The following is a 13,637-nucleotide window of genomic DNA, read 5'->3' as shown; positions in this document are numbered from 1 at the left end:
GCATCTGCGCAAACTCGTTTCTATTTCCGGTACGATTAAAAAAGTTGATTGCCAGCTGAGAAAGAAAGAATGTTATAAATTTGCATTTTTCTATCGAGATTTTAGTTTTTTAAACGTTGTTACTATGGCAAACGAGGAAAAAGATGACGGTAGTTTGTCCCCAGACCATTGGATGAATAGTTTTGAAGAGGAATGTTTAGAGGAACTTGATTCTGAAGCCAATATGGAGGATTGTCTGCGAACTCAACGAGAATACGCACAACAAAAACTTTGGTTACAGTTTCAAAATTCTGCGACCTCAGTGGCACAGCTTTATAAAGGTTAGCGGATGGGAATAAAATAAATGCTTTCAAAGATAAAAAATTCTTCCCGATTACGTAATTAAATTCTAAAAATAGTTCAAAGTCAGCAAAAATCATGAACCCATATATAATAATAATATAATAATAATAAATACTTTATTTAAACTAGGATAACATCAGTTTAATACAATCCTGTGCTATTGATTGTCTTCTAACTTTTAATATCAAACTTTTATATAGAATTATACATTTTGAACTTTAATACAATAATTTTATTGTTAATTAAAGATACCCCCAAGGGCAGTTTAATTACAAACAATTTTAACTGCAATGATTATTGTTGATTCTTGGTGGTTGGTAATAACAAAAAAACACAGAAACCCACACATAATGCAAGCAAGTCAGCATTAATTTATTGGAGGATTATACAATGTATCCCTTGATTCATGTATAATCCACCATCAGACATATAATGAGGCGAGAAAGACAACTCAGTTAATAAGTCAAGTCAATTCGGTCTTTAATACCAACTCAGACAAAGTATGAAAGGACATATTTTTATATTAAAAATGATTTAATGTGTGTCTACGACGAAAAAGACAAATCTTACTGTGTCTGAAGATAAGTCTGACTGTCAATAAGTAATTATGGACCTTTAAAAAACCAACTCAGACATAGTATAAAAGGTACAAATATATGTATAGTAACTTCTTACTATATACATTCTTGGTCTAAATGCTATCAACCACACAATAAATAACTGTTATGACATGTGCTTATATGAGGAGTGAGTTTTTCAAAAGTTATTGTTATGATGATTTAGAAAATTGAAAAGGAAAACTGTAAAAAATGTATCATATTTGTTGCCTTTTAGTTTGCTTGATGTGTTGCAACAGGTCTAATGACAATCAAATTTAGATTAAATCCTTAAATTGCTCCTGTTCTGATATGTCAGAATGGGAGCAATTAAAGGATTTAATTTTAATTGGATTGGTCCAATTAAGTCTGTGTTTCATATGAAAGTAATGTTAAATGCTTCTTTATTAATAAAACAATGTCAAATATTTTTATTATGACTTAAAATATCTTCTTGTGTACAAAATGTACATGTTGAAACATTGAAAACTATCTAAACTCTGAACTCTAATGGAAAAGAGGATTGTTCCATGATTTTCTAACTTGCTACAATTTGTATTTTCCCAATCTGGACGGTTCAAAGGTCAACCTGTCAATCAATTTACTAGTGTGGAAAATCAAAGGCTAACATGCATGTAATTCAGTGGTTGTCATTTGTTGCTGTATATCATATTTGTTTTTCGTTCATTATTTTGTACATAAATCAGGCCGTTAGTTTTCTCATTTGAATTGTTTTACATTTGTCATTTCGTGGCCTTTTATAGCTGACTATGCGGTATGGGTTTTACCAAGGATCCCCAAATTTTTTCACACAATTTCGGTCATTTTGAGATGTCTTAAAAGTTGGTGCCCTTTTTCAAATTATTGATATCGAATGGTCACTACATTCATAGCATCAACAAACTTGTATTGGCTGTTTCATTGCATTTACTTCGTGAATTTTCCTACCATTTTACTCAAAACGTTCAAGAACAGTTTAGGGAGGGCAACAGTTTTGAAATGATTTTAATGACTCAAAATGGTTAATTACTCAGACATCGCAAACGTTTCTTTCGATTTTAGACGAAATTTAAACTAGACGTTTTGCGCTAATTCTAAAGTACGATTGATTCCAGATTCATTTCCGTGATTCGTTTTTGTCTCGCCCTGACTGAGTCAAAAAGCGAGACATAGGTATGCTGTTTCTGGCGGCGGCGTCAACAATGTATTAGTTTGTGATAAGGTCTAGTTCATGGTGAACCACTAGTGGTAGGTCAATGATATTTGGTATGCAGTTGTATTAGCATTGGCACATCTCATTACCATGGAGATTATTTGGCCCGCCCCCTCAGTCAAGGTCTATTGACTTTGAAACTTTGCTTAGTTTACATGTATAAGTTTGTGATTAGGTCAATTTATGGGAAACCACTAATGGTAGGTCAACGATATTTGGTATGCAGTTGTATTAGCATAAGCACATCTCATTATCAGGGAGATTATTTGGCCCCACCCCCTCAGTCAAGGTCTATTTAGTTTACATGTATTAGTTTGTGATTAGGTCAGTTTATGGGGAAGTTCAGTGACCTATAGTTGTTAATTTCTGTGTCATTTGGTCTCTTGTTGAGAGTTTTCTCATTGGCAATCATACCACATCTTCTTATATTTGCAGAAGAAAATGTAGATAAATGAATATACAAACAGAATTTTGTTCCTGGATGTAATTTACAAAAAAAATTGATTTTTAATTTGTTTTAGTTGTAAAAGAATAATTGTCCTGTTATAATTTAAACCATTCCCCCCACCCAGGACCGTCTTCAAATATGAATGGTCATGCTCTATAATCGTGAGAACTTTATTGGGATGGTACATTCTGTATCTAAAGTCAGTTATTCTCTATATAATACATACAAAGGATAACTGGAAATATCGTACAGCACAAAAAACCATAAACGCTGGACGCAACCGATAAAAAACAAACAAACCTCTTCTATAAACAACACATGGTCTATATATATATATATATATACATGTAGGTTACACACAATAAACGGATGACTGAAATGTCTTTTTCAACTTTCCTAATTTGAGAAAAAATAGCTTTCCCCCAAAACTTAGCCAAAAGTGTTAAGCCTTACAATTTACAAGTTGGGGGTGTTTAACTACCTTGACTACCCATGAGTCTTGCATGGTCCATTAAAGTGGAGTTTAGTTTATAAAAAAGGATAATTGGAATTTGGAATAATGTTGAAATCTGGAAACTTGATTAGAAATAATGAAAAACTAACCCAACTGTGCGCATTGGTTAGTTAGTTTTTCACTGATATTTCAGTAAAAACTAACCCCCTTTTCCATGTGTGCATGGCTAACTGTTTTTGTTTGGATTAGTTTTCAATTCATCTGACATACATTTCTTATCTATTTTCCAGAATTCAAAATTGTTCCAGATTCAAATAATTCTTTGTTTATACAGTCTGCACCAAAATCTTTTCCAACATCTAGTCCATAGACCAACATTCCAACATTTTTCTTGTGTGGCTGATCAAAGTTTTGCAAAAAATTACTAGTCCGAATAAATTTTTACTAGTCTGGGGCATCGGACTAGTGGCTTATGGTGCAGACTTTAATTCTTTATATAATAGTTATTGAAGAACTGGTCATTATCATGATATATGGACTGCCCACAGGACAGTCGTATTGACTAAGACAGCGATAATGACTGAGTCGTAGGCGAGGTCATTATCGTTGTCGCAGTCAATACCACTGTCCTACGGGCAGTCCATGTATCACGATAATGACCAGTTCTTCAATAACTATAATGTTAATTTCATTGAGGAACCATGTTTTTAAAAATTCTCATAAATTCAAATTTTTCAAAGCAAACTCGAGTTATTGTACGATTTCTATAGGAAAGAGTGAAGACCAGTCATAGTGATAATTATAAGTCACTGCCATTCATTTAAGTGCAATTTTTCAGTATATGAATAGTATAAATCATGCAATTACTGCCTAGTAAATTGATGCCTTAGTCCTTCAAAGTCTGACAAAGATGTATAGCTAGTAATATGCATACATCCTTGGTCCCTTGCTGTTACCCAAAATAATGTTGATTTTCATCTCACGCAAAAGTGACTTAAGCCCTCAAAATCCTAGCTTAAACCCTGATGAATACAGAATAAAGATTTCTATAATTTTATAATTCTTGTTGCTGAGTTGTTTGTCTCTATCAACATCGGAAAGTAGGGCAAAACGATCATTTGAGTTGTCTGTAGCAGACATGCCTTCCAGTTCAGCCATGTTCCAAACGTCTGAATTGCGATTGCGTTATATTAAAGGGACATCACTCTAAACAGAGAAACCACGCCCCACTGGTCATTAACATGTAAAAGTCCGTTAACGACTTGTTTTCTGGTCCGTTTTTTTCTGTTAAAGACAGATGGAATTTTTTACTAAAATATAAAGAATGTCATGTGGCCCCTTTTTATCCAATAAGAGAAGCTAATTCTTAACCGATATGAAATAAAGTATGATATATATACATTTTTTGTATAGTATGATATATATACATTTTTTGTATAGTATGATATATATACATTTTTTTGTACATGTGTAGTATCAAAATTTCTGCAGAATATTCACAAGATATGTACATTTCTATTTACAGATCGAATTCAAGGTCACTCTTTATGGATTCCATTTCAGAATGCTGCTTCTTCAGTTACTCATTTGTACAAAGGTTTGTATTTTATTGCCTTTAGTTAACAGTTGCCTTAAAGTAATATGAAACAAGTTTCTTGTAATTTTTATGATGTTGTAATTATTGACCCAATGCATGCATACATACTTAACTAAGTTCTGTATGCATGTGTTTAGCGTAACTGGCATGAAGGCCCAAGTGTGCTTTTCTCATCACTTGGCATCTGTCATTAACTTTTACAAAAATCTTCTCCTCTGAAACTACTGGACCAAATTTAATCATCATTGTTTAAAAAATTGTGTCCAATGACCCTGCCTGCCAACCAAGATGGCCGACATGGCTAAGAATAGAACATAGGGGTATAATGCAAGTTTTGTCTATTTTGAAAACCGTTATAACTTACACAAATGTATAAATAGAGAAAATCTAACAATGGGCAAAAATGTTCAGAATGTTGAGCTCTTCCAATTGTATATATACGTCAAAACGGTCAGACACCTTGCAGTTGTATATAGGTATCACGTCGTCGTCGTCCAAAGACACTTGGTTTCCGGACAATAACTTCAGTATTAGTTAATAGAAATCTGTGAAATTTAAACACAAGGTTTATAACCACAAAAGGAAGGTTAGGATTGATTTTGGGGGTTATGGTCCTAACAGTTTGGGAATTAAGGGCCAAAAAGGGGCCCAAATACGCATTTGCTAGTTTCCAGACAATAACTTGTGGAAAGGTGTATGGATCTCTCTGAAATTAGACCACAAGTTTCCATACCACAAAGGGATGGTTAGGATTGGCTTTGGGGTGTTATGGCTCAAACCGTTTAGGAATTAGCGGGGAAAACAAGGGTTTCCTGGTTAATGGACAATTACAAGTACAATGTTATGTTTGGATTACCTCTTTTACACTGCTTTTAAATTAAATATAAAGAAATGTTGTATTGTCTTGAGGTGATTAGCTGTCAATTTATTTTTAGAAGTTACTATTAAAAATGCTGATTAAGGAATATAAATTTTAGCCATGATTATGTATGTCATTTCTGAGACTTTTATGATGTATTTAAATGGGTAATTATGGTTGCAAACTCCATTGGAAATTTGAATTGAGATTATGACCAAAAATTGGGGTGGGGGGGACAATTTTTTCTCATTTCAGATTTCAGAAATTAAAAAAAAAATTTCTTCAAATATTTTTTTTTTTTTGAGGGGGCTGTTCAATTCGCAACAGCATAGTGTATTGCACAAAAGCAAAAAATTGAATATAAATTCAAATCATATAACCAATTCTAAGTTCTTTGACTACAGTTATTCTGTGTCAGAAACCTATTATGTGTCAAATATTTAATTACAATCCAAATTCAGACCTGTATCAAGCGCGAATATTGTGTCCGTTTTTGCCCCAACTGTTCATGGTTGGACCTCTACGCTCGTATCCAGCTGCGCTCGGTGAAGCAATTTACATTTCCCATCTTAAAATAATACAAGTGCTGTCTTTGTCCAACTATGATGGAGACAGAGTGGACGTGACTTAAATGTGTGGCTAGATGGCCAATGCTGTAGGCACAAATTTTGTCTGCCAAGGGGGAGAAAAGGGGATAGATCATAACCCTTGTGTAGCAAAGATGGTGAATTCTGGGCATTTAGAAATCAAGACGATTTTGTCAACTTTCACCAAAATCTCTGTTTGGCCTATTTGGGGTGTAAATGTCAATGCTTTATAGGAAAAGCTAGACAAAAATAATTATATTCTAATTTCTTTCATGTCTATTCATCAACTTAAATCACTTTTTATCTTGAAAGAATGCACTTAATAATGGGGCCAAATATTTTTTACACTTACGATTCATACTTCTTTGTGCAATAATGTTCAATAGTGTTATAGAAAAAAATTTACAATTTCCCAAATAAATAAAGTACAGAAATTTGTAAAGAAAAGAAAGATATTTTTCTAAAGGTTAAAACATTCACTTTCATGTGGGACTATTTAATTGCTTACCTGTACATGTGTATTTTAAATAATTAGAATGAACTGTTTTTTCTTGTTTAACAGATAGTGTTGATTCATTAGAAACATGCGTAGATGTTGGAGTACAACGGGGGAAACAACACAGAACTAAAGACATTATCTCATGGGTAAAAAAAAGGAGGCGACATATTCGCAGGGAAGACCTTATAGCATTCCTTTGTGGGAAGAATCCACCAAATCGCCATCGTACTAAACATAATCATAACAGAACATTAGAACGATCACATTCACCAAGAGTAAATAATGGGGAATCAATCCAGCAAACATCTGAACCAGACCTGCAAGCATTTAGAGAAGCTATTTCTCTACAAGGTAAAATAATCACTTCACAAGAAGAATATTCTTTCATCTATAGATATTAACAATATAATCATTAGTTTAAACCAAGGTTCTCACTAAGGATTTTTTAAAGGTAAGTCCAGGCCTTGCGGTCAGAAAAATTTCGAGTACGATTATTGTACTCAGACTCAAAATTCAACCAATCAAAATACTGGATTTTGTGTTTAGAGCATGGTGAGTCCCACTGTAAGAAGAAGAAATTGTTTTGCTATATTATTTATAACTTCAGTCTCCATGAAAAAAAGAGGAAAATTTCATAAAATTTAGATTATTTTTTAATATTGCCATATTAATATATTATGATATGACTGCATTTTTGATGCATCTCACAAGTTTAGAAATTCAGAGTCCTGACAGATTTTCATGAGTCCAGGACTCATGGACTCACCTATGTGAGAACCCTGTTTAACAGACATTTTTGTGAACCTTTTTTAGTTAGGATTATTATTGCACCTGACACCATAGTGGTAATTATATCCTGATGTCAGACCAGAAATAACAAACAAGTACAAAATCATGTCCATAGTGCACACCTGAAAGAAGTAAGATAAAGGGGTTATCATTTTTTCATGATATCAGAATTTTAACTCGATTTTCTGACAGGAAAGGATATTGTCGATGTATTTTATAACCAAAAACAGATTTAACAGAAAAATTCTCTGTATTTTTAGTAACTAGTAGTTACAGCAAACACTAAAACATAACAAGGTAATCTTGACCCTTCATGTGACAAATGCAACCAAATATCAGTGTAGTAATGGTCAAGATATTATTTCTTCAATTTTTATTGAAACTTTTATTCCTTCCAAAATACAAGAGTGGAATAATCATGCAATGTCAACTCTTTATCTAAATTTAAGAAAGAATTTTAAAAAATGTAGATGCCCAGTGCAAGTAAAGTGGAAACATTATCTGTACGGTTTGAGGAAATCAAATATATTGTAAACTTTAGCTACACCAATGTTTTTCTTCCATATAAAAGTAAGATTCGGTATGATTGTAACTTAAGTAAGACAACCATCCACCAGACACCAAATGAAGTAGATTGTAGCAACTACAGGTCATATGGCCTCAACAAGGCCAAAACCCACACTGTAAAGAAAGCCTTAAAAGGCCCAGAAATAACAAAAAATGTAGAACAATTCAAACAAAATAACAAATGGCCTGATATATGTTCAAAACAGTAATCAAAAACAAATATGATAGATACCACCAATGTCCATGTTCATTTTTATTAAGGGGCCTTGAAGTTGATAGCCAAGTGGTCTAAGCAGTTCATCTACTGTATCACTTGCCTGTCAACACTGAGGTTGTAAGTTTGAATTCTGCACTTGGCAGATGTGTTCGATCCAATCTAGATTGACTAGGATAAACAGTTATCCTGTTGAAGGCTCTGGTTCTCTCCAGGCTCTCCAGCTTTCTCCACCATTAAAAACTACCTGCCACGAATAGTGCTGAAAGTGGTGTTAAACACTAACAATCAATCAATCGTTAATTTCAAACATACAGATGTATAATTTAGATTATCTGTAATCATTATGGCTTTATATAATAATGATGCATTGACCTGACCACATCTTCTTTACTCATCTTTGGGACTTTGCAAACTGATAACCAGTTTTATGAGACTAATGCCTCTAGTTAATATGATGGTTTTCAGATTATAACTTATCCACTATGGACAATGATATGTGATAGCCTGTTATTTTACTGTAAATATATATAATATAATTCTTTCAAATATATACATAGCCTATAACATTCCTTATATATAATTTCAGGTTTGAATGGTGCTATGTCAAACATCAGTGTTGGTTACAAAGGACATAACGGACCATCCAATTCACAACCAATCGCGGGTAGAAATAATAGCTTAGAAGAACTTAATAAATTTATTTTGGATGAATTTGCAAGAAATTATGATTCAAGAAAAAGAACATCTTCACCAGATCATGTAAAAATGGACTCTCCATCAAGAAAGAAAAGTAGAAAGTTTTAAAAACATGTGATGAATTTGTAATTGTTTATATGCATACATTTGCATAGAGAATGCTAAAATGTGACTGTCAAAACAAAATAAAAATATTTACAAAAGAAATTACATTGGACTTGAAACATTGTTTGGTTTGAATTCTGTTGTTTCTATGGAAAATTAAATAGATTGGAATTACTGTTTATATTACAATGGAAGTTTGAACTTAAAGTAAAGATATCCTATTTTGATTTTATTTTAAGATTGGCTGTATATAAAGTATACAGAAAAATAAGTAAGTTTGTGAATTGAAAATTTACATTTTCATAAATTAGTAGAGAGCAATATAGTTTTAATCATATTACATGTTTTCACAAAAATACCAACAATGTATTCCAATTTTGTAAACTACATGTTTGTCTCAGAACTCAATAACTTAAACTGTAGTCATTGTTTTTGGTGTGGTAAGCTAGGGGTAGACATTAATAGGTATTATTTTTCTACCTCTGTTGTCAACATCAAATATTCATAAAAAAAACAAAAAGTCCCTAAATTTTATATGACAGACTACTGATAACTAACAGTAAAACACCCAAAAAATCACATTTAAGGTACAACACAAAGACAACCATTGAATGTTGGATTCTTAGCTTTTGGACAGTCACCATGAAATGTGGCAGAGTTTTATAGTGTACAAGCTCCACTTATTCAAAATATAGTGGCGGATCAAAAAGTAAAATTGTTCATTGTTCAGTGGTTGTTTTCTGAATAGATAATGAATATTTCATGTTATGCATTTTCAAATTGTTAAGGGTATTTCAAAGTAGATGAGACAAACATGTACCTCTTTATTTTAATAAGTTTTGTTATTGAGTATCCATTAATGATCTTGAGTATAGAAATTTTTTCTAAGGTATTTTGCCAGCTGTGATGAAATGCTGATGTTGTTTTTCATTTTGTAAAAAGTATCATTTGTGACTGTGTGAAAAGCTTGTTGCTCAATGTATCAATCTGTTCATAAGAAATTGTAATACAGATTTTCATCAGAATGTGTTCATTATTTTAACTGGTATATCACTAGTCTTTCTAATGAAATTGATATTTATGTCAAAATGAATTTTATATATACAGGAATACAATTTATCAGTTGTTAGACATTTTGGATGTTTGTAGAATGACATCTGTCTCTGTAGTAAGTTTTTATGCCCCCGCCAAAATTGGTTTCCGTTCTCTAACTTGAGTTTGCGTCAACCAAATGTTATGAAATTTATACACAATGCTTATTACCACAAAACACAGATCAAGTTTGAATCTTGGTGGCGTCACTTTTACCGTTCTAGAGTTATACCCCTTTATAAATGGAAAAATTGCAAAATTTAAGTTCCGTTCTCTAACTTAAGTTTGCCTCATTCAAATTTTATGAAACATATACACAATGCTTAATACCACAAAATAAAGATCAAGTTTAAATTTTGGCAGGGTCACTTTAACCATTCTCGAGTTATGCCCCTTTATAAATGGAAAAAAATGCAAAATTTTTAGTTTCAGTTCTCTAACTTAAGTTGCCCACAACCAACTGTTATGAAACTTATACACAATGCTTTTTACCTCAAAACACAGATCAAGTTGAATTTTGGTAGCGTCACTTTAATCGTTCTTGAGTTATGTCCCTTTATAATGTTGTATGCAAGCGGGGGCATCATCTGTGTCGATGGGGACACATTCTCCATTTATGAGTATATAATTTTCTCAGTTTGCAGTAACTTAAAACAAACTGAAAGGCATGATTTTGAACATATAATTAAAATGTATTAGTTATAAAATATCTGAGGCATACTCCTTTTGATTTTATCCCCATCCTTTACATTTATCAATGTTGTAGGCATGATTTAGTGGATAACAATATTATTATATCCTTTAGAATTGTTATGTTTCGTTATTCTGTTCTCACTGTTATCTTTATTGTTGATAGTTTTTTTTTATGTTACTTTTGAAAGAATATCACATAGAAAGAAATATCAAAAGAATGTCATACTTAATTTATTATACAAAATTACATATGAGGTAATTATATTCATTAATTTAAAATCTTGTTTACATAGTCAAACCTCAAGTATATAAAGTACATGTACTAAATGAAAACACATATTTAGTTGCCTTCACTAAACTAATGATAAAACCTAAAAATTATGTTTCTTTGAAGAAACTTTTTTTAACCATGAAGACTGGTGCCATCATAATTGAATGCTTGTACAATAAAGCATGCCACCAGTCATTTTCATACAAACCTATAAATGTTATGCAAAACTGAATAAAAGACAAAATAATGTATGTTGACAAATTTACTGTTATATTTGACATTTAAAATGAAAGAATGCAATTCAACTTTTGATTTAATGTGGTCAGTCCCAATCTTTCTAGTCCTGTTTTAAATGCAGGCTGCTTTGTCTCCTGACATTCTTTAAAAGCCTTCACTGTCCAATCACTGCCTTATAATGTCATTTTATGGTATGAAAGGGCATATTCCATTACATTATTTCTTAAATTGGAATGAAATTCCACACTGTTTTTAAGTATCATAAGTCTAAAATGTTGAGAATTAGGTTTTTAGGGCAAATTCTATTAAATCATTTATAGACTGAATATTAATTTTCCATAATTATTTACAACATAAATAGATGTGCATAATACATTATCATATAAATTGAAATGTTTTGGTAGTATGATTTGTTCATTAACACTTAATTTGGATTTCGAGAAGTAAGTATTGTGTACTCCTAGAATATACCTTGGACTGGGAAGATACTTTACTCAGTTGTGAAACATCACATGAACATATTAAAAATCAGAAAAAAATTATCTCAATATTGAATTTAATTCCCAACTAAAGAAGCCAGGAATTTGAGTATTATATTTTTACTGAAGGCAAATTCCACAGTATTCCTGAATTAAAATTAAATTTTCATTTAAAATTTTACCCAACAAAATATCTTTGCAAACATTTCAATTTATATTTTGACACTTAAATGGTCCTTTATTAAATGTGGTCTGTTTTTAATCATGTTTCCCCAAGTAATGCCCTTCTTGATTTGTCAGTTTTAAGCTGTACTAATATATGGTTATGATTGGTGGCAGGTGGTAGATAAGAGACTATATCATGACCTCTTGGCAAATTGTGTTTCTGTTGTATGAGATGGGTGGCATATTTATATTGTCCATATATTATAATCATTTAAATGTATGTATGTATTATAAAGTTTTTGAATTTTGTAAAAGAATTTATAGTAGATTGATATAGGAAGATTGTCTGGAACACATGTTTGTGCATGTTATTCATATTCTGATTAACATAAAGAAGATATTATTTATAAAGTAGATAGAATTTCATCCCTCAAATTTTAAAGACATGCACGCTCCAAAATTAATAATCCTCCAATCTGTAAAGGGAAACCACATGTTTGTAAACCTTCAACCTCTCCTTGTTTTTAATTTTGAAGAGTTTGTTTTAGTTTAAACATATTTTATTGTTCAAAAAGGACAAACTGACTAGTCATAAGTTTTTTAACTTATAGTATAAATGTTTGTTTCTTGTTTTCTTACAGTACTTACATTACCTGTCTATAGGACAATTTTCTTCTTTTTTCTTTTTTTTTTTATAGACCTGATAAATATAGAATACAAAAGTAAATTTCTGCCAAGGAGTAAAAGTGTTAGTCTATAAAAATGCTTATAATATGGGAAAAGTTTATTATAAGTAGAATGATCATGATTCAATTATCAGTGCCTCAGAGAAACCATTTTAATATCAACAAAAATTGTAAAAAGTAGAAACAAAGTATTTAAAATGTCTAAAATATTTATTTTGGACAAGAGGAATGTATGTAACATATATTTGTGTGTATGTATGTGTGTGTGTATGCTGCACACACTGTGTATAAGTTGTCAACTGCAATTTATAGAATGATGTATAGAATAAATGAGAAAAATACTATTTACTATATTTATAATTTACAACTGAATATCCCTTACTACAGATGTCAAGTTTACATGTTTAACACGTGGGCATTTGTATCAATACTAAACAGACTTGACCCCTGATATTAACTTGGTTCTGGGCTTGTTACTAATTACTTGAGGGTGTGTAGAAATGAAAAGGTCTGCCTGTACGAAAAAGTTTGTCTCTTTTTTATTCCTGAATAGTATTAATGCTACATAGTGCTATACATGTAGTTGCTACACATAAGGATGTTTTCACATTGCATTCCGATAGTGTAGGGTTATTGTTCAAAATTTTGAATTTAAAGAAACAAATACAAAAAAGTGTGTATCTTGCAAAATTTATATTCACCCCAGTATCAACCCTCACTGGACTTTCATTTTATGCCAAAACAAATCATGTTTCAATGGATGTTATACTGAATTTGAGGTAAGGATTTTTTTCTTCAAAAATGTCTGTGCATGTCATACATATGAAGAATATTTTTTTTCTCCAGTTTAGAGGGCCCAAAAGGAAATGTCAATAAGGTCTATGCTGGATGGGAGACTGTCACAATGAATTTTTTTTGTATTAAATTGAAACTGAACCATATGGGTTACAAGACAATGTATTCAGTGAATTGAGTTTGCTGATACATTTGGTCTCTCTAAGCACAGATGATAAGAAATAATGTAGAGTACAAGCCTCACCCAAAA

The 13,637-nt window shown here is 31.6% G+C and overlaps 1 protein-coding gene across 1 annotated transcript; it reads left to right on the top strand.

The window, feature by feature from the left end:
* The first annotated feature begins 13 nt into the window (after positions 1–13).
* On the top strand, positions 14–12,936 carry LOC127707739 (HUWE1-associated protein modifying stress responses-like). Its single transcript, XM_052212472.1, has 4 exons — positions 14–320; positions 4,579–4,650; positions 6,659–6,946; positions 8,755–12,936. Exons 1-4 carry the CDS (start codon positions 125–127, stop codon positions 8,970–8,972), a joined length of 774 nt encoding a protein of 257 aa, XP_052068432.1. The 5' UTR covers positions 14–124; the 3' UTR covers positions 8,973–12,936.
* Positions 12,937–13,637: the final 701 nt, after the last annotated feature.

Source organism: Mytilus californianus, unplaced genomic scaffold (assembly GCF_021869535.1).
Source record: "Mytilus californianus isolate M0D057914Y unplaced genomic scaffold, xbMytCali1.0.p SCAF_7, whole genome shotgun sequence".
NCBI classification, from domain to species: Eukaryota; Metazoa; Mollusca; class Bivalvia; order Mytilida; family Mytilidae; genus Mytilus; species Mytilus californianus.
Note: the sequence above shows the minus strand (reverse complement) of the source record. Positions and strands in the feature narration are given on the sequence as shown.

Coding starts and splice junctions, on each gene's coding strand:
- LOC127707739 (XM_052212472.1), top strand. CDS start 125: ATGGCAAACGAGGAAAAAGATGACGGTAGTTTGTCCCCAGACCATTGG. Junction 4,651..6,658: donor AGTTACTCATTTGTACAAAG/GTTTGTATTTTA, acceptor CTTGTTTAACAG/ATAGTGTTGATTCATTAGAA. Junction 6,947..8,754: donor AGAAGCTATTTCTCTACAAG/GTAAAATAATCA, acceptor ATATAATTTCAG/GTTTGAATGGTGCTATGTCA.